This window comes from Oculina patagonica, chromosome 1 (assembly GCF_052425735.1).
Source record: "Oculina patagonica isolate OP01 chromosome 1, crgOcupat, whole genome shotgun sequence".
NCBI classification, from domain to species: Eukaryota; Metazoa; Cnidaria; class Anthozoa; order Scleractinia; family Oculinidae; genus Oculina; species Oculina patagonica.
Genome location: NC_135758.1, coordinates 14,332,012 through 14,357,205, shown reverse-complemented (window position 1 = coordinate 14,357,205; position 25,194 = coordinate 14,332,012). Strand labels below are relative to the sequence as shown.

Sequence of the window (25,194 nt, the reverse complement as noted above, 5' to 3'; positions counted from 1 at the left end):
GTTAAAAAAGAATTCTCACATAAAGGTCCAAATTATAACTCTGTTATGGCAGTATCATAAATACCAACTGTTAGCGAGTATAACCTACTAAATATGTTGAGCACAAACCAATGGTGACTGCTGCAACTCATACTAAAAGTTCCTATACCTTTTCTGCTGACGTATTATATTATCGTAAACGTTAAAAAATGTTTCTAAAAAATCTTAAGAGCCTCCTTGAACACTTAAAATGGATTAAAAGCCATTCTTTGCTATAACATGGCAGTAAATAGTAGTAAATAAACAACTGTAACACTGGCCAATAAAATTCATTCATGAAACAAACCATATTAACAAAACAAAATTGTTGTCCTCGTCACTGTATCTCTGTGGGTCTCTGTGGTAGCTCAACCTATAAATACTTCTAGAGAGATAAAAGCCGACAAACTTACTATTAAATTAATTAATGTTAAAACCAAAAATAGATCCAACAGAGGTCTTAGCCACTAATTGGTTAACCATGATGAATTCGATAAAAGAAAAAATAAATGAAAAGCAAGATGATTAAAAGATATTAATGATGATACGTATTTTTAATTTTTGATTGCAGTGAAACAATTCTTTTCTTGCATCAAATCTTTCTGCAAGGACTCCAAAACCGCATGGAAAGCTGGCCAACGTTGATCTTAGGTGAGTAGTGATGTTAGTTGATTCATTGGTGCAACACCTTCCTTTTTCTAGGGGACATTGGCCGTTTTTAATCTAGAAACGTCTGGTATAAAAACGCGACACATAAGGTAGACGGCCTAACAGAAAAAAAAAGTGATTTCTCTTCTAAATAAGACTGAGTTCTATTCTTGGACGACACTGGAGATAACTGGGCACTCGTAAACTCGGCGCCAAAGAGACTTTAAGCTAAGTGCGTCCCTTTACCTTTTTTATACTAGAATAAAAAAATTTGTTCCCTGACTTAAAAACAGCCATTGCTAGTTTAAATCATGTTGGTTAATAACATTTTAGTACGTGTTTTGCATCTCGTTAATTAGCGAATTCATATAAGAAGACGAGGAAACTCGTCTCAGACGGAATTCCGTCTGACAGAATAGTGTGTAATATGAATGGAGGGTAAAACCCTCTTAAAACCACAACGGTAATATGAATTGAAGATAATAAAATGAGACTGGTAAAAGGCATCCTCGGAGACCCAGGGGCAGTTAGTAGGGGCGAGGGAAAGTCGACACTGTGGGGGGCGAATCGGCGAAGAAAAGTTGGAGCAAAAGCGAAGAGCCCCTGGGGAAATAATCTTATCACCTAGTTTCGGCAAGCATCTATCTGAATGCTGCCTCTTGGTTGGGCAGAAGAAAATATTTTGCTGAACTTTCCCGCACTGCGCGCATTTTTCCCCGTTCGAAAATTTTCCTTTCGGGTTGGAGCAGTTGATTTCCTGCTCTATTGTTTCGAGTTTTTTTTTTTACTTGGTCGTTTTTTTATTTTACGTCATTGGTGAGTCCCGCGAGCGTTCAAAATCGCGGTACATTCATTTGCATTTCAGCGCTAAAAAGTAACGCAAAATCACAAAATTCTGCGTTTTTTAAAAAACTCGACGACGACGAAATTTTAGGATTAAAACAATGCGTTTACAGCTTTAGCGAAAATAGTTCTGACCCCTTTACAATCACTGAATCCACGGCATCGTTGTTGTGGTTGCTATAGCTTCCATTTCGCGGGAAAAGATGGCCTGCTGCCGCACCGTCAAAAAACCGCGGACAAGAACGTGAATAAATTGATCGCGTTGCAAGTTATTTGGTCTCAGACCTCCTTTCTATCCCCCTCCTCCCGACTCAGCTACATATAAAAATGAAAAAGAAAATTTAAAAAAATGATAACAAAAATAGGGAATTGATAAGAAACAATTATTTTACTCCCAATCACCAATAGTCTGGGAGCAATGGTATTCCCGTGGGATTTTCGTGAAGATTTTTGTCGACTAGTTTAGAAGTGTTAAGGGGGACCTAAGGAACACGTTAAATGTTGTTGGCAATCTTGTAACCCGTGCAAAGACTTTCAGAGGGGAATTGAAAAACATCACCTATTTGGCTTAGCATGAAAACGAGGCTGAATGATGAACTTCACAGAAATGTGGTATTTATTGGTATTTTAGAATAACTATTAGCAGTTTCGATAGTCTGAGATGTCCAAAAGAATATCTTAACTGATATGGATAGTCTCGATCACGTGAACATGAAATCGAGGCGGCATTTTCTTGTGGTTTATTGAACCTGGAACGGACCTGGAACCATAGTGCCTGCCGTCCCCTCGCCAAACAGTTTCCAAGTTATGTCTGTAGGAATCAATGAATATTCTGGCGTTGGACAATTTAACGAAATTAAAAGGCTTTGTATGGTCTAGCGAGGCTAGTAAAGACCGTCTTTTCAATATATGTAATATGTCTACATACCCTTCCATTCCCCCTCTCAGATTGTAGCAAGTTTTGTGGGTGAACTTTCTACGCATCGCTACAGTCGTCCATTCCTCCTCCCTATTTTTCCATCCATAACCATCTGGCTGTGGTAACTTAGGACTGCATACTCTGTTGTTGTTAAAAGCGATCATCTAGTATTGGGCACAGAGAATTGCTTCATAGAGTGCACTCTGCGTAGGTGGTAGCTCTTTCTTTTTGCACATCTACCACATGAGGTCTTTATCATCATGATTCGAGATGCTTGTTTTGAGCTAAAACGTCTGGCAAACATACTGCTCTATTAGAGCCACTGTCTTCTATTCTGAATACAGCATCGTTCCAAGACATCCCAAAGCATTAATTACGTCCTTGCCTGTGTCTCTGAAGGCTTTTCAGCACTCAGGACTATCAGGAAAAAACTTCCAGTTATATTAGCCTGCGAATACAGCCGCAGGCTACACATAGTGCTGCAATTTTAGCACTGCCAAGAGCGCTAGCAATCGACCCAAGTTCAATTACACGGTAGTTCTGGCCAGTGCCAGTGACTATAAACAGTCTTTGATACCGTTTGATCTATCAAGGTACTGCAGTTCTGCCATAGCGTCAACAGCAGGGACTAGTAATTGCAGTTAAGGCTCTGCGTCCACATTTATTATGTCATATTCGTTGTTCTGAGTAGCCGCGATTCACCTCCATGCTTGTAAAGAATTATCATTAACGAGCTTTTTGCGGAACAATGGATTCGGTACCACAGTAGATTGCCCGGTCTGGCTCTTGCATACTATCATAAGTCGCGAAACTCGACCACTTATATCATTGCAATATACTTTGATACCTTTCCGCTGTCTTTTCAAGGAAGAAGTTTGCGTTTATTTGTTCTGGGACCAGCGGTTCACTATGTTCGAGTGAATTCTGTCTTTAGCAAAGATCTTACAAAGTGCCCTATCTCTCTCACTTCTATGGCAAAGATCACTTTTCATTGCTTCAGGCATGATCATGGCAACTTTGGTTACTACAATTGTAAAGTTCTTTACTCTTTTCTTTAAACGGGTAAGCAAAGTTCCGCATTGTGGTCAACAACCAATCAATAACTCTGTCTTCGCGTTATGAAAAGCTGCATCAGTGAAGACATCCCAGCCATTTGCTTTGCCTTAGGAAAAACTTTGTTCTAGCACTCAGGTTTAGAGTGATCCCAATAAGTCCTCCTGCAACCTTCATGCAACGGTTGATATGATCGAGAGTGGTACCCCATCCTATCGAGGTTTCTTGTTCACTTCCCTGTTGCCATGAAAAAATTTCTATAGACCTCAAGGCTTCTTTAAGTAATAACAACGGTTTTTTTCTACCATTAATTTTCAACCGGTTTTCACTACGTAGACATAAAAGCAGTCTAGTTTTGAAACGCCTAAGAAACAAAAGTTCAATAAATGATTGATTTTCCTCTTTGTCCACGTTCAGAGCCGAAAGACTCGCACTTCATTCTATAAGAACATTTTGCAAAATAATGGGCATCTTTGACCTCTTATATTTCACATCCAATAGGTTTCTGTTGCTGCAGTTATTGTTAATTTTAAACTTAACATGTCGAGATTTTAACAGTTTTAAACAATATACGATAGTAATTAATATCTAAGAATCTTAGTTTGATATTGGAAGTAATCAAGTGTTTCAAAGCTTACCATTCAGGGGAGCTCGACCCCTCAGACGGGGCTTTCTTGGACTTTCTTAGACCGAGGGACCCCCCCCCCCCCCCACACCACCACCATCTATCTATTGGTATACGTCACGTGGGATGACTACGTCACATCACGTGTAATTACATCACAATGTCAAAACAGCCGCCATATTGGATCCGCCATCTTGGATCTCAAAAATTTCCTAAACGCAAGAAAACCACCCAAAATTACTAAAAACTGCTTAAAATCAATAAAACTGTGCTTACGAACCGTAATAGGGTGAAAAAATTTACATTAAAGTTAATTTTCATTAATAGAAACACGAAAATTAAAAATTTGGGAAAACATGCCTGTCAAAATGCCGTTGCCATGGTGATGTCAAGTTTCTGACACAACAATCTATCCTACTAAAATATTCTCGGATAAATTTTAGATAAACTCGCAAAGTTTGGCAGCGTTTGGCTGAACCCTGAAAAAGTTATAAGCGTTCAAAGTCAGTGCGGGCGTGAAAAGCCCCCACCCCCCTGGGTCTCAATAGGGCTAAGACCTGTGACCAGTATAATCAGTGCAAACATAGTATTTTTATCTCACAATTTTAAGGACTAGGAAAATTTCGTCCTAAAATACAAAAAACGGCAATATTTCAACCAATTTAGAACTTGCGCGAAGCAATTTAGAACTTCAGCCTCGTTTTCATGCTGAGCCACACAGGGCACGTGTAAACGCCCCCATAGAAACGGTCTGCACGGGTTACAAAAGTGCCAACAACATTTATCGGGTCCCTTAGGCCCTCCACAACACTTTTACACTGGTCGGAAAAAATCTTCACGAAATTCCCACGGAACTTTTTTAAGCGACATTTGCTCCTGGACTACAACGTTTGTGATGTAAGTCAACGTGATACCAAAAGATTGCATGCAGTTACTAACAATTTTGAATGAGACTCCCCACGACTGTAAAATGTGAATGTATGCTCACAACAAGCGGTTGTTACAATCTAAGAAGTGCATAATGTTTTTCTGGAACTGGTGTTTAGCTTCAAACCCTGATTTGCATACATTTTCCTGCTGTATAACGCTTCAATTCACAATATTAGGTCGTTTGTTTTCTATATTATTTTTTAAATTACCGAGAGACTACCGAGAGTTTGTCGTGGCAACCAGAATTTTAAAAAATCATATCATGACATTTATCACTTAAGAAGAGAAGTAAATACCAGAGAAAAGGAAGGAATATCGAGTCAAATAGAGCGATCTCGTTCGTCTATTCAGCAATTAAAACTCAGTTTTTGTGCTTCTCTCCTGGCTCTTATCAAAGATAATTTTTATCAAATAGCTGTGAAATTTCCCACGACAGACGCATGAAAAACAGATTTTAATTAGTTTTATACACTGCTAAACTAAAATGGACATTTCATGGCCTTGGCAAAGGGCACACCAACAATGTTTATATGTCCGCTATAATTAATAATGAACAATTTGCCAATGAGCGCGCGAAAAACTGGACAGTTATCATAAAATAAATGATGGGCGACTTTGGAGACGCATATTTAAAAGAATTAGACTGTAAATACGACAACTGCATTTTTCTCTTTGAACAGGTGACTTGTTTGATATGCTCCTGCCGATGTTGAACATTTATCAAGAGTACGTAAGGAATCACCATTATTCTCTACAGGTATGTTCACTCACTGTTAATTTCTAAACCGCTTCAGCAGCTAGCTTGCAGTGATCGGCGCATCTCATCCGGCAGACTAGATCATCTAGCAGTGGTGATATGATTTGATTTAATTTGGTTTTCCTTCGTTGTCAGTTAATTTGATGGTACTGCATATCAAACCGCTGTTTTTATTTGTCCTCGTTTATTTCCATTACTCGTGAAAGGACAAACAATTTTAAAGAAATAGACTCAAGTTCGTCGTTTCAAAGCGGACTAGTTTTGAATATATTTTTTTTCGTTCGTAACTGCTTTCTGTATTCATGATGTCTGCCAGTTATTTGCATACATTTTCCTGCTGTATAACGCTTCAATTCAGAATATTAGGTTGTTTGTCTTTTTTGTTGGATCACACTTGCCGCGTGTTGCGTGTTTTGGAAATCGTTTTTGTTTTAAAGTAAAAAGAAAAAGAAAAGCAGTTTACAGAGACTAGGCACTGGCGCTAATTTATTTCCGTTGCTTTCGTTGTTACATTATCGTCTGATAACGAGTTTCCAAGAGACATCGTGACATGTCTGTATGACAAATACATAACACATGAAAACAAGATTGCTAGATTGTGCTGGAGAAAACGAATGAAAGCGGCGCGTTGCAGTGGGCGAGAACTGGAACTGCAGACTACTGACAGCGATGGCCGCTGATTCGCTCTTCACTTAGGGTTGACGTGACTGAGTTAGTGAATTGGCAAACTAATCGGCTCATTTTTTCTGAGGAATTTTGTCAGGATCGGTTCGATTAATCACAGCAAGCTGTTGTTGTTTCTTCTTTTTTTAAAAAAATATTAATTTTGCGTGTTTCAAAATGTTTGCGTTAAGGTTATGATAATTGAAATACCTTAAGGTTACTAGTATTAGCAACTTCTAATTTCAGCGATTTTTTCTGAGCAAGATTTAGCGATTTTCCGATATCGTGTAAACCAGTTCTTGATGAGCCTGCGAATGCACACGTAAGTAGGCTGTCGCTTGTCGTTCACAGGGAAGTTTTTAATAAACATATCGCTAAGATGGGAATACATGTTCAGTAAAAGAACAAACTCACTTAAAATTGAACGAACATTTGCATTTTTTCATTGCCCGAAATAAAGTTACCGGCATCCATTTCTAGAAGAATTTTTCAAGTCGCCTTTGTTTAATTGTTTTTTTTTCTTTGGGATTGAGGGGGGAGTATGTAAATTTAACGAGCATTAAATTTGACCAAGACAAATTTTAGCGAGTACTAAATTTAGCGATATATAACCCCCTTTAATAAGGGGGTTATATATATATATTCCCTCCGGGTGCTTTCACTGCTGAACACCCCAAGTTGGAATGATTGATGGCAAGAAGCGAGCCTGGAGGTAGGCTGACTTAACAGAGGCAGTGCTGGGGCCAACTCCAACCGTGTGATGAAGAGTACAACTACTCCCTCGGGAATAATCACTGATTTAGCACACGAGTCGTGTTCTTCATCACTGGGGGATTAAATAAGTCTTCTGCTGGTTAACAACTCATTAGTACTGGCGCTTCATTCCGTTTTCAACGAGCACTGCTACTCCCCCGCCCCCTGTATTTTCCATTGCAGGTTAATAATTAATACCCAGCTATTAACACGTGCAGAGAGGTACTATGAGAGTAACGAACCTCCCAAGTCCAACCCGTAGCTTACCGCGTCTTCGTTCGCTTCTATGCTAGAATTAAACTATTGTCTTTACAAGTTGCTGTCATCGTTAATTTAGTACATTCATTTTGCAGACTTTAGCAGAGTGCAAACAACGGCCAGCATTCAGCCGACTTCTTAAGTTGTATGAAGAGAAAGCAGTGTGCGCTGGTCGGACAATAGAATTCTACCTGACGGCCCCCATGCATAGGGTGAGTGTGTAAACAGGGCCGGCATTTCAATTATTTGAGCTTGTTTGTGTAAAGGTTTTGTCGAAAGAACACAAATGTTAAACATAGCAAGCATGTTCTCTAATTCCTTGGCCCATGCTAGACGCATTTGTAAGGTATCGTAAAACAAAATCACTTTTAACGTAAGAAGTACAAAATTGTTTTTTTTTTAGTTATATGTTCTTCCCAATCACTTTTTCAAGTGTTTTGTTAATGAGCGAAACGATTACGTAACCATCCAACGAAAAGAAAACACGTAATGTTTGTTATGTACAAGCCAATGTAGCCTGCGTTGAAGCCGGACGTGTCACAAAATCCGTGATATAGGAATATAGGGACAACTCAATAAAAACATTTGATGTACAGTTTATAGAAGAGGGGGTATTACCTTTAAGTTGGAGGCTCGCCGACTTCACTTGTAGCGATAATAGGGTCTTCAGTCAGTCGCAATTTCCATACGCGTTATATGGCTCGATTTTTCTGTTTTATTATTATTATTATTATTATTATTATTATTATTATTATTATTATTATTATTATTATTATTATTATTATTATTATTATTGTTATTGTTATTATTATTGTTAATCATTTACAGCCGTCACAAGAGTAGTGACTAGCAATACGGATCATCATGTTAACTTGTAATTGTGTTTATTTGGGGGCTATCTCTTAATTCCTTTAGATGACAACATAACCAAAATAGTAAATAATAAAGATGGTAAATTTTGAGCTCGGTGATATATAATAAAGATGTATTTTTCCAACAATGACTCGAGCATGGGTCAAAGAAAAATTCTGAGTCCCCGACGGGAATCAAACCCATGGCCTCCCAGATACCGACTATCGATTACTACACGCTTGATGAACTTGACATTGCTGATCCTAGCAGTATGCAGGACGCGTGTCACTTATCAACCTAGTAAATGGCCCAGCTCACAACGAGTCTCTCGTAGCTCAGTTGGTTAGAGCGCCCAACCGGTATCTGGGAAGCCATGGGTTCGATTTCCGTCGGGGACTCAGAATTTTTCTTTGTCCCATGCTCGTGTCATTGTTGAAAAATTCATCTTCATTATTTATTATCGAGCTTAAAATTTACATCTTTATAATTTAATACACATTTGATGATTTCGACATTGCTGATCCAAGCAGTATGCAGGACGCGTGTCACATATCAACCTAGTAAATGGCCCAGCTCACAACGAGTCTCTCGTAGCTCAGTTGGTCAGAGCGCCCAACCGGTATCTGGGAAGCCATGGGTTCGATTCCCGTCGGGGACTCAGAATTTTTCTTTGTCCCATGCTCGTGTCATTGTTGAAAAATTAATCTCTATTAACCAAAATATTGTCCATTTAAAGAAAAGATTGAATGTGTGTGATACTGCAAAGGATGGCAGAATATGAACATTACATTACGAAGGGCATTGTGAAGGAAATGCTTTTTTCGACTCGAAATGCCCCACACGCTAATATAAACTTTGTAATTTTCTTTTCTGAATCGATGAATTTTAAAAAATAAAAAAATAAAAAATTGACCCCGACCCCGACCCCGAGTCGGCGTTTTACCGACACCCGATTGAGATTCTTTCATACACATGTTACTGCGTTTTTTCAAAAGAAAACTAAATGACAGAGTGAACTTTAAGATTTAACACTTGCATTCTAAATCATGGCACAAACGATCGTTATGCGTGACACTTCACACGTGCTTCATGTTTGTCCTAAGTACGCCTGATTGCAAGTTATGTTTGTCCATTTTTTTTTGGCGGGACCGCGCTAATTCCAACTCGGTTATTTGAGCTTCTTGCTCAATTCACCAATTCAGAAGTGGCGTTTGTGTTTATACCTTAAAAACATCTCGTTTAAACATTAAATGAGCCGGTATAGGTATAAACTTTGCTGCCATTCCGTGACAATTTGATAACTCAATTAGTTCTTGTTTGTTGAATAAAATTTACGTTGTGAATGAACCAAAATCTTTGTTGAACAGTTGTGACAGGAAACAAATACTGCAGGTGTACTGCGCTTTAAAGAACTTTTCCGAAGAGAGTGGTTTTTGATTTGATTCGTTTATTACTTTTCATTCAAAGTGACTATTGAGCGTGTTAAATGGAGACATGGCTTTTTCGAGAAAAACAAAAGTATCGTGTTACGTTCGTTTCAAAAAATTAAATTAGTTCTAACTTGTTTTTCAATTAAATGATGAAATTTACGTATTGAATAAAACAGTTCTGATGTATCAAAGTGCACGTAAAATTTTTTTGTTTGCAAGCAAATTTTATGCAAAAAAGTGACTCCGTGGACCGCCATACACAAATAGCTCAAGCCATGACATAAACCATCCCAACAGGACAATCACCCAGTCTCACCCCAAGCCACCCCATAAATTGAAAAAATAACTCCTGCACGCTTAGCGTGCCTATGTTTTTTCACGTTGCTATTGATGCGAAAATTGCTTTTAATTCAGTCAAAATAATAGTTTTTGATGGAGTGTTCAAGCGGTGCGAATAGGAAGCGACACCTTTAAATAATAGCTTGAGTTCAAGCGCTGTGTTTTTTTATTGCGCGCTGGTACATGATAAAACTCGACATTCCTGGTTATCTTTGAGTAGTTGTGGTTATCGCTTCATGAAAATATTTTCGGCCGTGTGCAAACTATAATATTTTTGATTTTATTATTAAACTTTGCTTTAAATTTGAGATGCACCAGGCTCAGAAGCGCAGGTGATATCCAATAATAATAAAACAACAACAGTTTGTGCACTCCAAATTTCCTTTACTTGGCTTTTGTTTGTCTTTAATGTTTTTCTCTCGCTGTGTTAAAGGATGTCTGGGACAACTCCGCTGGGAGCGCTATTTTATATAAACAGCTATTGGCACAGGCTTTACGAACATAAATTTAATTTGTTGTTCAAAACGGTTGCTTCTGTGCACAGTATCATTAGTGTTTAGTCAGGGTGAAAGAGTTCAAGGTATGTTTTTTTCTTCTCTACAATGTTGCGTGTGATCTGCTGTTGTAGTAATTTCCACTTGGTATTCGTCGGTTGTTATAAAAGGCTTTGTAACTATCGTGGCTTGCTCGCTAGACTTAACAACAGATGCTGTCTTTGTTCCGAACTCATTAATATTTTATTTCCCTCTCCCATTTAAAATATAACCGGGACAGACTTGGCTGTCTAGTAACAACTGTGCAAATGGAAACAGATTTTTAATTTCCACTTTGCTGAAGGCTGCAGATTTGTGTTGTTTTATGCAGTTTTTGTAGCTTGTTTACTTGTTTGTACGCGCCAGTAGTTTTCGTGCAGTGGAGCAGGCCTCGTCCTCTTGTTAATCAGCATTCAAACAAAGTACACTTTTATTCTCAATCCATTTTCGCACGGCTATTAGTAATTCTTGCTTAAAGCTTTTCATTCCATTCGTTTTTTAAAAGCATGTTTTTAAAGGGATAAATTCTATTATAACTTCGGTGCGATTAAAGAAAATAACGAGGTAACCGACCTACTCGCCGCAGATTGAGAGCCGATGTTGAAGGACTCTGCTTTTTTCGCTTTTTTCATTTGTGCATTGTTAAAACCACGCTTTCCGCGAGTAAATGTATTCAAATGTACCAAGCCGGCGCTAAACCTGCACGGAAATTGAATTTTTGTCGTTGAAATCTTAATTTACCATTTGTTATCGAACCGAAATCTCTTTGTAATGCTCAGATTATGCTCTGCAGGGAGAGTTATGCGAATGTCTCGAAGCTTCGATTTTTTCACTCGTTTAGGAGTGGTTCGTTGTCGTGTTAGTCGATTTTAATTTGGATGTCTTCGAACTTAATTTTCAATCGAGTGTTTTTCTCCGGGTAATTCATTTCAAATTGTCTATTGAATCCACGGTGTGAACTCTCAGCTCAGAGAAGTGTGGAATTGCGACAATTAGGCATTTGAAGCTTGACTGGTCTCAGCGGCAGCCTGTATCACACGATTATACGGCGGGCTGTATTTTATATACAACACATCTTGGCACCAACACGCATTGTGTTTGTCATCGTCTAGCCTACTAGCTTTTGTGTAAGTACAAGGTCATCATGTCTGTACTAGCCTTTTATAAGTCAAATTGATTCTGTTTAGTCTGTTTCTTTTAATCAGCGTTAGTAACATGTAGATCGCTTTTGTTACATTACCTTTATATTTGTTGTAAATATGTAGCGAAATTTCATCTTACTTTTTTTAAGGTAAGGAAATGTACTTAACTTACATATATCTCTACTGTTCATGTCGTTTTTTGGCGCTCGCAATTTTACCTGCAATTTTCATGTTTTGATCTTGTTTTCGTAAATATTTACCGTAATGTTATTTTCGATGCTAGCTACTCCTTGACCTATTCCTCTGTATATTTAAGTGGACTTTGGTAATGATAGTTGTAATCCACAGCACTATTAAATGCTTGATTGACTTTAGTGTGATCTAGGCTGCTCAAGTATAAAAATCAAATTGTAGGCCGCCACTTGACAAGGGGTAACACTTTTTTTATCTGCACGGCCGGCGGCTAAAGTGCTCGTTCTGCAGTTTCGTATCATCGTATCACGGTGACAAAGTTCATTTTCCACTCAACTTCGTTTCCGTTGTGTCTGTTACATAATCTAATTTAAATAACAGTGTAAACAAAATACATTGAATATTTACGCTAAATTTCCAACAATTTTATACTACCTGGCGGGTAATTTATATACTAAATATGTCTGTCAGCCTCACGGCAAGAAAAGGTGAATAATTTGACTGTGAATACTATAGTTACACTAAAGTTGAACCTAAACAAAATAAACATCAACGCTCAGTCGAATCTTCTGGCAGCCAAATTGCATTCAGCGTGGCAGTGCGCAACTTTCTGTTTGGTTTAAAGCACAAAAGGATTTTTATAATCTGTACATTTATTTGGCTTTTCAGAATAAGACCCCTCGACGATACTTAAATCCCCCCCCCCCCCCCCCGCTGAGTTTTAGAATGCACTGTGCACGCGAAATAAGTTTTTTTTATCGACAATATTGACTTTATAAAATTTCTGTACCTGCGCGAATTTTTACGACTTTTAGTTATAAATCCGTAGGGGAATCACAGTCTTGTTTGTATTACCCGCCGGCTGTGGGTTAATGAACTTTTGATGCAAATGGTGTAATACCCTAACGAATGGGTTAAATACACTTCGTTTAAGTTGTTCATTTAAGCAATTACCTAAGCGAAATTGTTTTAAAAAAATATAAAATAGCCCTGTACATTTTATGTTGTGTTCTGCAAACAACCAAGGAAAACTTCGTGCCTGAGAAAAGAATCTTTGATAAAGAATCTTCTATCATGCTTTTCAAAGCAAGTTATTTTAAGCTACTGAACTGGAAATAATAGACATGCACCAAAAACAAAACAGCCTAAGGTTTGATACATAACTTAAAAATAGAAACACCTAAGAAAACAAAAAAATATGTAAATTTATCCACGTAGCGCTGACGAACATTCAACCTGAATGCCGACACGTGAATCTAATGACGACACGTGAATCTTATCATGAAACAGAGTCTAAAGAACACGTCCGACTGGTCGGAGGTTTATCAATTGCGGGCTATTTATATAGCACACTGCCGGGTGGAGAGCTTGAATCAAAGTGACTCGGCTCGCCGCTGCCTTCTTTAAGTACGGCTTTCTCTGTTTGGGCTCGTATATTGCCTGTAACGAAGCTAGTATATTCCAGGCTCCTGGTGGTAGGTGGCATAATCTGAGCGGCTAAAATGCCACACTAATAGTTAGTTTCCGTATCTTCAAATCTCTAGGTTTATGTCGTTATGTCTGAAAATCATGGAAATTACGCCAACTTCGCTACGTGATATGGTTGTCAAACGTTCCCACGCTCGCTTTAATCATTTCAGTTATAAGAAAAACTATAGTATCTACTATAGACACGTAGAAGACGGGTGTGGGTTTCTGCACGTCCTGCCGCCTTCTTAGATTGCTTATATTCGCATGTCTTTTAGCATGGATTTAATAGACCCGTTTTTGTTTCCAGTTATACAATAATAAATATAATAGGTTCTCGTTTCTGTGTTGCTATCTGGTTTCAGGTGCCAGCCTACATTATAACGTTACATGACCTTCTGGCTCTCACTCCTCATGATCACGTGGAGAGAAATACGTTGGAGTACGCGCAGAGCGTTCTGGAGGATCTTTCCACGGTGAGCTTGACCAGTTTGTGTTATGGTTTTGTTTCTTAAACACACTGACTTCCTTTACACTTTTCGTTGTATTTAATGATTACTTTTATTTGAAATTCAGCACCATAGAGCAATGACAAAGAGCGAAATAAACAGTTGTGCTTATTTTTCTTCACGTTATGATGTGTAACTGCCTTTTTACGTACGCGGTGAATATAAGCTAAAAACGTGTATTGATACTAATCTGCAACTCTTGCTGCAAACTTATCATCACTGAAAGCTGCCCTTGAAAAACAAAGTATGCGGGAAACATCGCAGGAGCCTTGTTTTCCTGTTGTTTACTCTAACAAACGTCTGTTGTCAACTATTACTGTAAAAGCACCTTGGTTTTCTTTCTCATTCTACCGTCTACATTGTATTTCCTAGTTGCGCAAAGTGGCATTAACCGTATTTTTTCGAGCAAACAAGTGTCAGTTTCTTTTAGTTTCAGTTTAAGATAAGTACTTAATTGTTTTTTTTTCCCGTAAATCGGTGATGTTCCATTCTAACTGTTCAGTAGCAAGTATTTTCCGCTCAAAATCCATGCATCCATGCAAGCTGAGCCCTACCATCAATTTTTTTGTGTGATAAAAGTTTTCGCGCTTGTGTTGGGGATCGCGCAAATGAAATGATTCGTTCAGCTGGGCAGTTATTTTTAGAAGCTTGTTTATCGACAAATACATCCCCAGGAAGGGGGGGGGATGAATTAACAATCCTCACAGCTTTTTCTAACTTACCATTGGCCTGAAACCAACTGTCCACTCGGGGAGTAAATATTGAATGCGATTTTGTCCAAGTTTTCAGCTAGAATAGCGAACCGAATTAAATGTTTATATAACCAAGTGATATATAAATCATAACCTCGGTTGCGCTATGGCAGAAAGAAACCTTTTAATTTAAGAATTTCTAGAAGTTATTGGCTTCTAAGAGAGTAAAAACAGGTGAAATCGAAGCTTTGAAACGTGCAATCTTTTTTTAAATGGCAGCTTCTAAAGTGCCTTCTGTCATGGCACAATAGAGTACACCAAGTTTACGTTCCTAGTGATTGTATATCGGCGTCGAAAACTTGGCACAACTGAAATTGCAAGTTTTGCTGCTTCTGTTCACCATACGAGTCGATAACTTGACAACAACGTGTGCTATTCAAAGCTGTGAATCGTGTTTTGATAATTCGCTATATTCGCTTCGCGACGCTTTTCGGCTCGCTTCGCTCGCCAATAGAGGGGGACTTGGTGCTCACTCGCGGTCGCTGCGCGACGCTTTTCGATAGAGGGCGACTTGGTGCAAGTCTAGCCACAAAACTAAGCCGGAACGATAATATATATTTATTAATACAAAGAAAAACTTACGGAAAAAGTTTTCTCGTGAACTTTTTGAGTATAGCCGACTTCAGTTGTCACAGTGAATACTCTTGAAATATATACATGCATAAAGAAGCATGAATCCCGCGCGACCTTAACTCTGCCATCCCTGGGGTCACATCTCGAGTCAGTGACCACTCAAATGCAAGCTTTCGAGTCGTACGTTCACTTGCTACTGTTTATTAAGGGAGGTCTCCCTCGCCTGTTAAGCCCTGATATGATTTATATCTGCCGTTGCGCTGTTAATAAACACTCGTTTGTTTGTTGATGTTAGGTAATGCATGACGAAGTCAGTGAGACAGAGAACATTCGCAAGAACCTGTCTATTGAGCGTCAGATAGTGGAAGGCTGCGACATGCTACTGGATGTGAACCAGATTTTTATAAGACAAGGTGCTTAACTTTTATTCATTCGTTCGTTCATTTGTTTATTTGCTTGTTTATTTATTTTACATTTTCTTATATATTTTTTATCACTTGTAAATTGAATCAAGTCAACCTAACGCCAGACACCGAAAACACTTTGATCAGTCAGTTTTGTTTGTTTCGTGATGTTGCTGTCCGGAGACTAACATGACTTGTGTGTTTGTTTCAATTATTTTAGGGAATTTAATCCAGGTGACAGAGAGTCGTAAAGGTAAAACGTTTGGTGGGTTGTCGCTGAAGTCAGGTGAAGGAAGGAAAGAGACTGTTCGTCAATGCTTTCTGTTCTCAGGCTTCCTTCTACTTACCAGCAGATCATCCAGCGGCCGTCTGCACCTCACCAAGGTATCACGCCTCGCAAGTCAAATTGAATCTAACAAATTGAAATGCTTGTTTGCAATTATTTGATGGTAATGGTGCTGTCACACTTCGTAATGTTTCAAAACCTTTTTGCAAAATATCTCGCGATTCTGTTTCACCGTTACGAGACAGGTTGCACAGGACTTTGCTTGGTGTAACTCCCCGGCCAACGCACAAAAAATTATTTGCAAGGTTGGAACAATTGTTACGAACAGTCGAACTGGACTACGTCGTGCAAGCTTGCTTCAACAAAACCGTTGCGAGAAATGTTCATTTCAGGGTTACATCTTTATTATTATCATGATTTTTGAGTTATTGTCGGTGCGAATCTCTCACATTCGCTCGTGGTGAACAATTTTCCTGAACGGAACTACATACTAGTTATGCAACGCTTTCGAGTGGTATACTATGGAATATCCCACGAGTCACTTGTATTTTCTCGGTATACACACGAGCCTTTAGGCGAGTGTGTATGCCAAGAAAATACAAGTGACAAGTGGGATATTCCATAGTATACCACGAGAAAGTGTTGTGTAACTATTTTATACCATGCCATAGAAAATACGCTTACTAAATTTCGTCGAGAATACAGTCGCAGCGCACTATGGGAAGGTTGGGTTGAATACCGTCGAATATACAACGGCTTTCCTGTATTCTGATTGGTTGTATTTTCTATGGCATGGTATAAATGGTTATACGACCTACGTGTGTATTAGTATTTCTAGCTACGAAATAATGAAGTCCGCAGTTCGAACGCAACCTTACACAGCAATTCATTAGCCTAAACATCCCAGTAGTGAACACCAGTCGAGGATTCCCAGATATAGATCCAAAAGGTGAATTTCTTGCAAATAAATCATCCTTCACTGAAGCCAAGGCACACTCCAGCACACTCGAGGATATATCCTGAATTTTTTTTTTTAAACTACTGTTCGTTTCATAGTTTAGGTAAATTCAAGTTTACAGTCTCTTTCTTTCGTTGCGTCACGAAGCTCTGTATGCGTATATACGGTATTTGCGTAGAAGTCAAACTTATTTTGTGTCTTAAAGAGTATTTCTTGACTTTTCCTAGAATGGATCCAACATATCCCTTGCTGATGCAACGTTAGTTGAGGATTGCTTTCAGGACGGTAAGCTGCCAGAGTAATGCATGGAAATAGCACACAGCATGTAGTTATTTTGCAGGGTTTTAGGCTCACTAACTCTGTGTTTCCATAGAATCTCGGTTCAGCTTAGGGTACGGTTTCAAACAGGCTAATTTCTTGAACTCAGTGTAAGCTCAGAGATTTAACCCAGCACTCAAGTTAACCTTCAATGCATCACCTTTTAACTCCCCTCAGTGAACTAAGTATGTGTGTTTGTGTCATAGTGGATGCTGAAAGTGTTTTATATGGCGGTCGAGGAAACCAGGAAATCGACTTGGATGAGCTTACTTTCAAACTGATCGTGAGATCACGTGATAAGCCGGACCCAGGACCCCCTCACACTGTCACGTTAATGGCACCATCAGCACAGGAGAAGGCCGCTTGGACTTCTGACATAAGCCAGGTAATTACCCTGTCTCAGTTAGTTACGAGCTACCAAGGTCACTCTGGCCATTTCGAGGAAAGATATGCATTTTGGATGGCGTTTTTCTTGCCGTTTCCGTTGTAGCGGATGTCCGTTGTATCGGCGACCGGGACAGAGACTGAACTGGCCGTTGTATGTCGGGTGGCCACTAGGAGAAGTTCGAATGTAATCACAATAATAACTTTTGACAATTAGACTGTGAGGTCAAAGCAAAGTCCCAATCAAACTCTTGAATCTATATACTGTCCAATGATTCATAACATAACCCAACGGCTGATCTATCATACTTACACTATTAATGATCATAAACCGTGCGGTCACGCCTTCCGAGACTTTCTATCGATTGTTTAAAAGCATCTGCATATCCATTCATAACGAATTTGCCAATAGTCAGCCACGCGGTTATGCTAATAAAAAGTACTGAATTCATGAAAACTCGCAGCTTTCAATACTCGCTAAGTAAAGAGGAGTTTTAGTTTGGAGAGAAAACCGAATTTAAATTCAGTCGGTCTTGGCCGGGGAAAATCGCTTTACCTTAATAGTAGCTGCTTAACATAGTAAAGGTTCGGTAAAGATGCGCACAGTCAAAACTTCAAGATATTGAAATTGTAGCTTAATTCAGCGGTCGCGAGTGATTTGTTATTGTTATATTCAACTTCGGGAGCCTTTAAAAACACCATAGCATCAAGGTGTCCGTGGTGCGATTCAGTTAGCTGTCTATAAGACTATAATAAATAGAATTGTACTTTCTTCTTTTTTGTACAATTGTTAGCACTCTCTATTGAGATTTCAAACACTGTAAATGTTCGCTTTGTATAACATGGGTGTAAGTAGCAGCATGGCGCGCAGTGAGGGGGAAAGGCGATAGATATGACAGTACGTCTGTTTGTGTTTGCATATGCACAAAAAACTTGCGAAATGTTTGCTAAGCTATTTCACTGATTCAATACGGAATATCGCAAGAGTCAAATGTGAACAACGTGATACATTTTCCGTGCCTCTGATTTTTTATTCTAGACATTGAAGGTAAACGTGAATTTATAACAACGTTTAACAAATAGATTTTATTTTGTCGTGCCGAGCGCGTCATGGATGCTGAGATGACGTCACAACGTAGGCTAGAAATAAAAAAAAAGTGTTCCACACGAGCCGAGAAAATGTTGAGTGGGTAACTGAAGTTCGCACTGTGCTTCTATGAGCAGACAACAGCAAAATATAATCTACCGTACCTGTTAAATATCGTCAGTCAACTCTGCAAACGTGAAAGGAGATACATTTCGAGTGATTTTAGTGAAGCTGGTGAGATTTACATCGGTAGGTGTTGAATATCTATTTTTTTTAACCATAGTTTGTATTTATGTCTTTGTCTAGACAATTCTGTGTGCTCCGTGATATTTTACTCCAGAATTCACCGAGTAAATTAGTAAACGAATCGGAGCGGTGTTTAATATGGATAATTTGGAATGCAAAACTGAATATTTCAAGCTGTCTTGGCAGATTTAACTTTTTCATCTATTCATCAACTTGAAAGATTTTTAATTTGCATGTAAACATTTCTATCTGCCTGCGGTAAAAACATGTAAAACGTGGAATACTTGATTGGAGCATTCTGTTCAGTTAACTGGAAAATTTAAGAAAAAACAACAAAGAAATTTATTTCACATGGTGTAATTATATACTCAATTATTCAAGCCATAGAAGTCGGCCATTAATGATTTTAATTGCCGCCCACTCGCCAAAACGTGGCGATGTATTTCCTGTGGATGTGGGATGTATTAACAACAGAAACTCTTCGTCAGGAGACCGAGGAAAGTTGCGTTTCTCTTATTTTCAGTGTTCTTTTGCGTATTCCTTTGTAGCGAACAATTAATTTACCCTTTTTGCGATGTTTATCGAAACAGTGGCTCGTTAGGAAATGCTCGATTCAAGAATTTCATCCAGTCTAGTCGTTTTGTCGTATCTGAAGTGTTGGCCCTGTAGATTATTTGGTCGTTAGTCGACTGGAGCATTGGCAGCGAGCGGTAATTTAAATATTTCTTTGTTACTAAGAACTCATTTGAGGAAGGCTTGCGTTACCAAGTAAAACTTCCGCTGTAACAGGTGCAGTCAGCTGGATTTGAATTTGTTAATGCATTTTAAATCGTGTTTCAGTTTACGTGAATAAATTAAGATCTTTTCTAAATTCTTAGTGGTTAGGCTTTGTTTAAACAGGAAGTCGACTTGTTTTATCACGTTACTGCTCTGTTCAGTCAAATCGCTTTTTGTGCTAGCTTTCTGCAGTTTCACGCTAGAAACGTGAATGAAGGTAGGGCAAAAAAAAATTTAAAGGCTTATTTTGTTGTTGCGTTTAGTATATCGTTGTTTATATTTTATAACAGTCGTTTTATTATTTTTTTTCTGCCTTGTTCAATGAGGGGATGCTATTCTTGATACAATGTATTGCCAGGAGCTTTGAATAAGTCTAGTAGATCAAATAAGGCAGGTTAGCGATCACTGCTGGCCAGAATCCTTACAATGCGAGTGTGTTTATATCATTTGCGCTTTTGTTGTTTGTGTTTCAGTGTATCGAGAATCTCGCAGTGATGGCAGAAGAAGACAATATTTCTGTTGCCTCAAGACAAAGCTTATGTAGTGTCAGGTCAGTAACAACTTAATAAAGTTGATCTAACTTTGGCGGAAGTTAAAACATGTCGAAATCGCATAGGTCACATTGACAACTGAACTTGGCTTTTTAATATTTTTTTTTTCCTTTTTTAATTCATTTTGTGTTGCGTTTACCACGCGTTTGTTCTGCTGTGAAATTGCTATTATCACCGGTCTTTGCTAATTTCAAAATAATTTAATGTTGCGTAATTCCAAAGTGCGTAAGGGTAGGATAGATAGTTGATGTTTAATGAATGAAAATTTAGAGTGGTTTGTTTATCTGGAGCAGGGATGATCCCTTCGTGTGTCCCCTGGGGATTTGATTGTAACTTTTGTCACATTTCAGTCATCATTGTAGTTTTCGTAGAAACAATGATATGATGGTAACTCCCTACGCATTTGCCTTTTCGTCAATAGCTTATTGTTAATTTGGACATGTGGATTAAATTTTTGTTTGGCTTGAAATTTTTTCAAACCAGTTTGATGTTTCAGATTTTGATAATGACTATTAAGACAGAAAAAGACAAATCAAACTGGTTTGAAGAATTTTAAGGCAAACAAAAATTGTCCACAACAGATATTTCGTGGGCTCCTGTTTATATTCTTCGTTTAATATGGACTTCCGTCCATGTGGAGGAAGTTATAACCCACGTGCCTTCACGCTACTGACATGCCAGGCTATTTCTGACTGCACAATCACGAGACATTCATTGATCGAGGATGCGTCAGTCAGTCATCAGATACAGAATGTATCTTAATAACAATTTGGAACCTTGTAAGTAAGAGCTATTGGTTCTAAGATTTAAAAGCTGTTTTACACCAGGTACGAAAACCACTAAAAACACACCCTTCAGAAGTGGCTAAAAAATATGTGGAAACGAATTCCTCATCTAATGCGGCAGCAGCACGAAACCACGAGGAATGGGTACAACTAAATAAACTAACACAATTTACAATTAGTTACAAAAACGGTTCAAACTAAGCTTAATAAAAAAGCGAGCGAGCGAAGAACACTGAACGACCAAGAATGACCAAAATCTCCCGCCAAGCGTCCATGGTGTATAGTGCCTTTTTTAGATTTCCCTGAAATGCTAGGAAGAGCGAACTTTAAACTACCCACAATACTTTTCGGGATTGTCGCGTGCGCTTTTTTCTGACAACCTTTCTCGAATTAGCTGTAAAATTATTCACCAATGAAAATTGTCCCTTGGTGATGCTCGGCGGTAAGATCAAAGCTAGTTTATCAAGTTGGAAGCAGAGCTTACTCGGCTGGCTGTTTAAGAAAATTATTTGGTTTGGTTGGTTGTCGGATTTTTTATTATTATTTGCATTGGATGTATTCAATATGTGAATGTTTCGTTGTATTTCAATATTCTTTTTTGTTTATTCTTACCTTGATTTCTTCTGTGATTTTAGATCGGACCCGAAACTGTTTACAGATGATGCTGATATAAAATACTGTAAAGCACTTAACTGCTGCAAGCTACCAAAGGTTAGTACGTAGTAGCTTATTGATTTTCATTCTCATACGCGATTAAAATAATTTTCTAAATATCTGACCGAATCGAAAAACAAGATAAGCGTCAACTTTTCACTGTAATGGTATTTGAGTATAATAACTGCATCGCGCCATTGCTTGCCAGTGAACCGCCAGCGAGGCTAGGTTTTCGTCACTAAAAATTTTGTCCTTGTGGAAGATAACAAAGTCTGTGTAGCAGTGTTAATGCCTGGCGCCTCTTACTTGTCGAATATGAGTTCTGTGGGCCGCGGTTTTTGGATAGTAACTACTTTAGGGTGACAGTTACTTTCGGACAGTTAAGATACGAGAGCAGTTCATTAGAGGGAACTCGTTGAACGAGGAAAATATCGCACTAAAAAAAATGTTTTGGGCCCGTCCGCACTAATGCGTTTTCGCCTGTCGTCCACATTGATACGTATACATTTGAAACTCTGTCCAAAGTGGATACATTTGAAAACGGAGCCCATTCGTATCAATGTGGACGACAAAAACCGATGTTTTCCAAAGCAGTGCATTTTCGATCGTATCAGCGTGGACGATAAGCGAAAACGCATCAACGAAAATACGTTGTTGTGTATTATTATTATTCTCTTTTAAAATAAGCTCGTACATTTTGGGGGGCCTTACTTGAACCTACATTGGCCGTTGTATGTATGTAGAACATCAGTATAGCTATGAGTGTAAAAAATATGGCCACTCTGAGAAGAAATGCAATTGATTTTTCTCAAGAACCATAATCAAGTTTGCTTCCTGAAACTTCTGCTGCTTCAATACCCAGCTAAAAAATCCGAAAAGATCAATTGTGGAGAGGAGTTTCATTATATCAACTATAACATAAAATGCAATGATAATCTTACTAGCTTTATTATAGAGCACGACAATCTGCAACAATAAACACATAAATGATATTAGCATCCTAATGTATAAAGCGCGTGGATTGTGAAGCCAGCCAGTAAAACAGCTTTCGTGAATGTTCCTTTCACACGGGACTGAACAAACCTCGCCTGATTCATTGTGATACTCCGTCAGATTATGATGTGCTTTACGCTGATTGTTTCCGTTTGTATGCTTACGTACATGAAAATGTTCATATTAGCGGAAGTAGCGGTAGTCCTTTTTTGTTTGGAAGCGTTATGGATAGGGTCCTGAGCAGTCCTTGCTGGAGCATGGCCTGTTCTTGGGCAATAAACTTCATCTCTCTGTGCCTGTCTTGGTGTAAGTGTATTGTTTGGACTTGTATCCCATCCAGGGCAGTTGTTTAGTGGCAGTACTCCTAGTCACCCCATGATATGTCGCGGACAGCCAATTTTTTCAAGTCTGTCGTTCGTAATTAATCTTCCTCAGTCGTAGCCATCCTTGTTTATTTTCTGTTTATTATTACTTTTTTGGTGTTTTTCTCCAATTCAAAAGCTATCTTGTGCATCATAACCACCAGGCTCATTCGATGTTTCCTTGGATTAGAACGCACTTTATCTTAACCGTGACTATTTCTCGATATTCAACAGTTTTCCCCTGTTGTTCTTATTTCCTGTAGATACGTCACGCCAGCTTGGAGCGTCTGTTGGAGCGTCTTCTAGACATTCGTTTTCTTAGTGCTGACTTCTTAAACACGTTTCTGATCACCTATCGCGTGTTCACATCAGCCTCGGCCCTTCTGGATACGCTGCTACAGTTTTACTACTCTCATTATGACAAGGACTACCCGCTGTACTTAGCAACAGACGTGTTTTCTCCAGTCAGCCGTAAGGTCCGCTCCGTATCGCTACCGACTGAGGCGCTGAGTCCTCGACAAGACAAGAAGAAAGGTAACGGCATGTTGCTTTCTGGCAAATCGTTTTTAGATTGAGCCTCCGATTGTCATGTGGTCAGTTCGGTTGCTGGTAACAGCTTTCTTACTGAAAAAGCAGACTTCGTTATGTGCCCTTGATGTGACAGTTCATAGCAAACCATTTTGCTGCGTTCGCCAAACTTTACCCCCACTGCACTCAACAGAGTTCAATACAAATACGGAAATAGTACAATGAAAACTATTTTGATGTTACCGACTCATTTCAAGCCATCACTTTTGTTGTTTGGCATGTAAAACAAAAGCCGTTATCTTCAACAGCAACATCCATTTGCAGGATAACTGAACTTGGGTCGAAGAATATGTGTTATTTACTATGTTCAAGCACATGTCAATGATGATTTTATTTCACTTTTTCTTTTTAAGGTCGCAGTAAGTTCTTTGGTGAAAGGAATCAACCTTCGCCTTCACAGTCTATCTCTATCACTGTTTCTGACGTTAAAATGCCATCAGACAGCGAGCAGGCTGAGAACATATCGACAAGTGCTGCAGCCACACGGACACCTGACCGACTGTGCCCCTCTAACTACCATTCATACAGGCGCCACTCCTCTCCATCAGCTCTGGGTGAGTCCGCTGGCTTTGAGTTTCCCGAGTCCTCTGGGGACGATCCTCTTCACTCACCAGAACCAATTCGACACGGAGGGCCTAGAAACTACAGCTCGCCATTCCTATCACGAGGTAACATTCGCAGTCGGGCCCAGAGCAGCTCATCTGATTTAATGTCGGCAGAGAATGATAAAGGAAGATCAATGCTAGCATCGTACCAGGAAGACGATATTTTTAGCGACGTGAAATTTGAACTGCAAGCTCCGCCTAAACCGCGCGGTAAAAGATCTCGTGCGTGTTCGTCGGGTGCAGCTGTGTTGACAAAAGATCCCATCCTGGACTCACTTGGGTCAGGCCTTCAGGCTTCCCCCCCTACAATCCGAACGCCGTATAACACGCCTTCATCACAAACCCAGTCAATACCTCATTCAGAACACAACAGTGTAGAGAAAACAAGGAGAAGAATTACGCATGCGGTTGAAAACGGCGATGTAGGTCTGCAAAGTGACGACTTATTTCGCACACCCAAGACCTTAGATAATCGGCGGCGGTCATCTCCCAGTGTGCAGCGCGAACGTAGCGCGGGTCCTGCTGTTGGCTGTCTGGGAATAACTGGGGACCAGAGCCCTGAATTAACACAAAACAAACATTCTACTCGAAGGCCAAGCTCACCATGTCGGCTTTACAAAATCGTCAAAGATGCTGAGGAAAGGGTGTTGAATTTAAAATCACAACGTCGTCCCAGTTCCCCCAAGCTTTCCTCTCATCCGCAGCCGCCCAAGTCTCCAGTTTCTCCTATCAGCTCCCCGCGTTCTCCTCTTTCACCTTCAGCTAACAGTGTTAGTGCTGGAGTAGTTGTGACGTCATCAAGGCCTTCCCGGCGCAGGTCCAGTATATCATCTGCTGCCTCGGCCTTCGCTGCTGCCACCGCGGGCGCGTCTCCGTCATACGCGGCCACCTCACCGACCGCAACAAAATTCCGTTTTGGTGAGTACATTACTTGCAAAAA

At 39.3% G+C, this 25,194-nt stretch overlaps 1 protein-coding gene across 1 annotated transcript in view; it reads left to right on the top strand.

The window, feature by feature from the left end:
* LOC144658133 (ras-specific guanine nucleotide-releasing factor 1-like) overlaps nt 1-25,194 on the top strand; it is a 43,641-nt gene that overhangs the window by 9,588 nt on the left and 8,859 nt on the right. The window contains exons 6-17 of the mRNA XM_078518484.1: nt 590-669; nt 5,717-5,793; nt 7,563-7,679; nt 13,788-13,898; nt 15,552-15,669; nt 15,881-16,044; nt 17,132-17,189; nt 17,429-17,607; nt 20,190-20,266; nt 21,688-21,763; nt 23,325-23,595; nt 24,003-25,172. Coding sequence (XP_078374610.1) covers nt 590-669; nt 5,717-5,793; nt 7,563-7,679; nt 13,788-13,898; nt 15,552-15,669; nt 15,881-16,044; nt 17,132-17,189; nt 17,429-17,607; nt 20,190-20,266; nt 21,688-21,763; nt 23,325-23,595; nt 24,003-25,172 — 2,498 coding nt within the window. The remainder of the gene's footprint in view (nt 1-589; nt 670-5,716; nt 5,794-7,562; nt 7,680-13,787; nt 13,899-15,551; nt 15,670-15,880; nt 16,045-17,131; nt 17,190-17,428; nt 17,608-20,189; nt 20,267-21,687; nt 21,764-23,324; nt 23,596-24,002; nt 25,173-25,194) is intronic.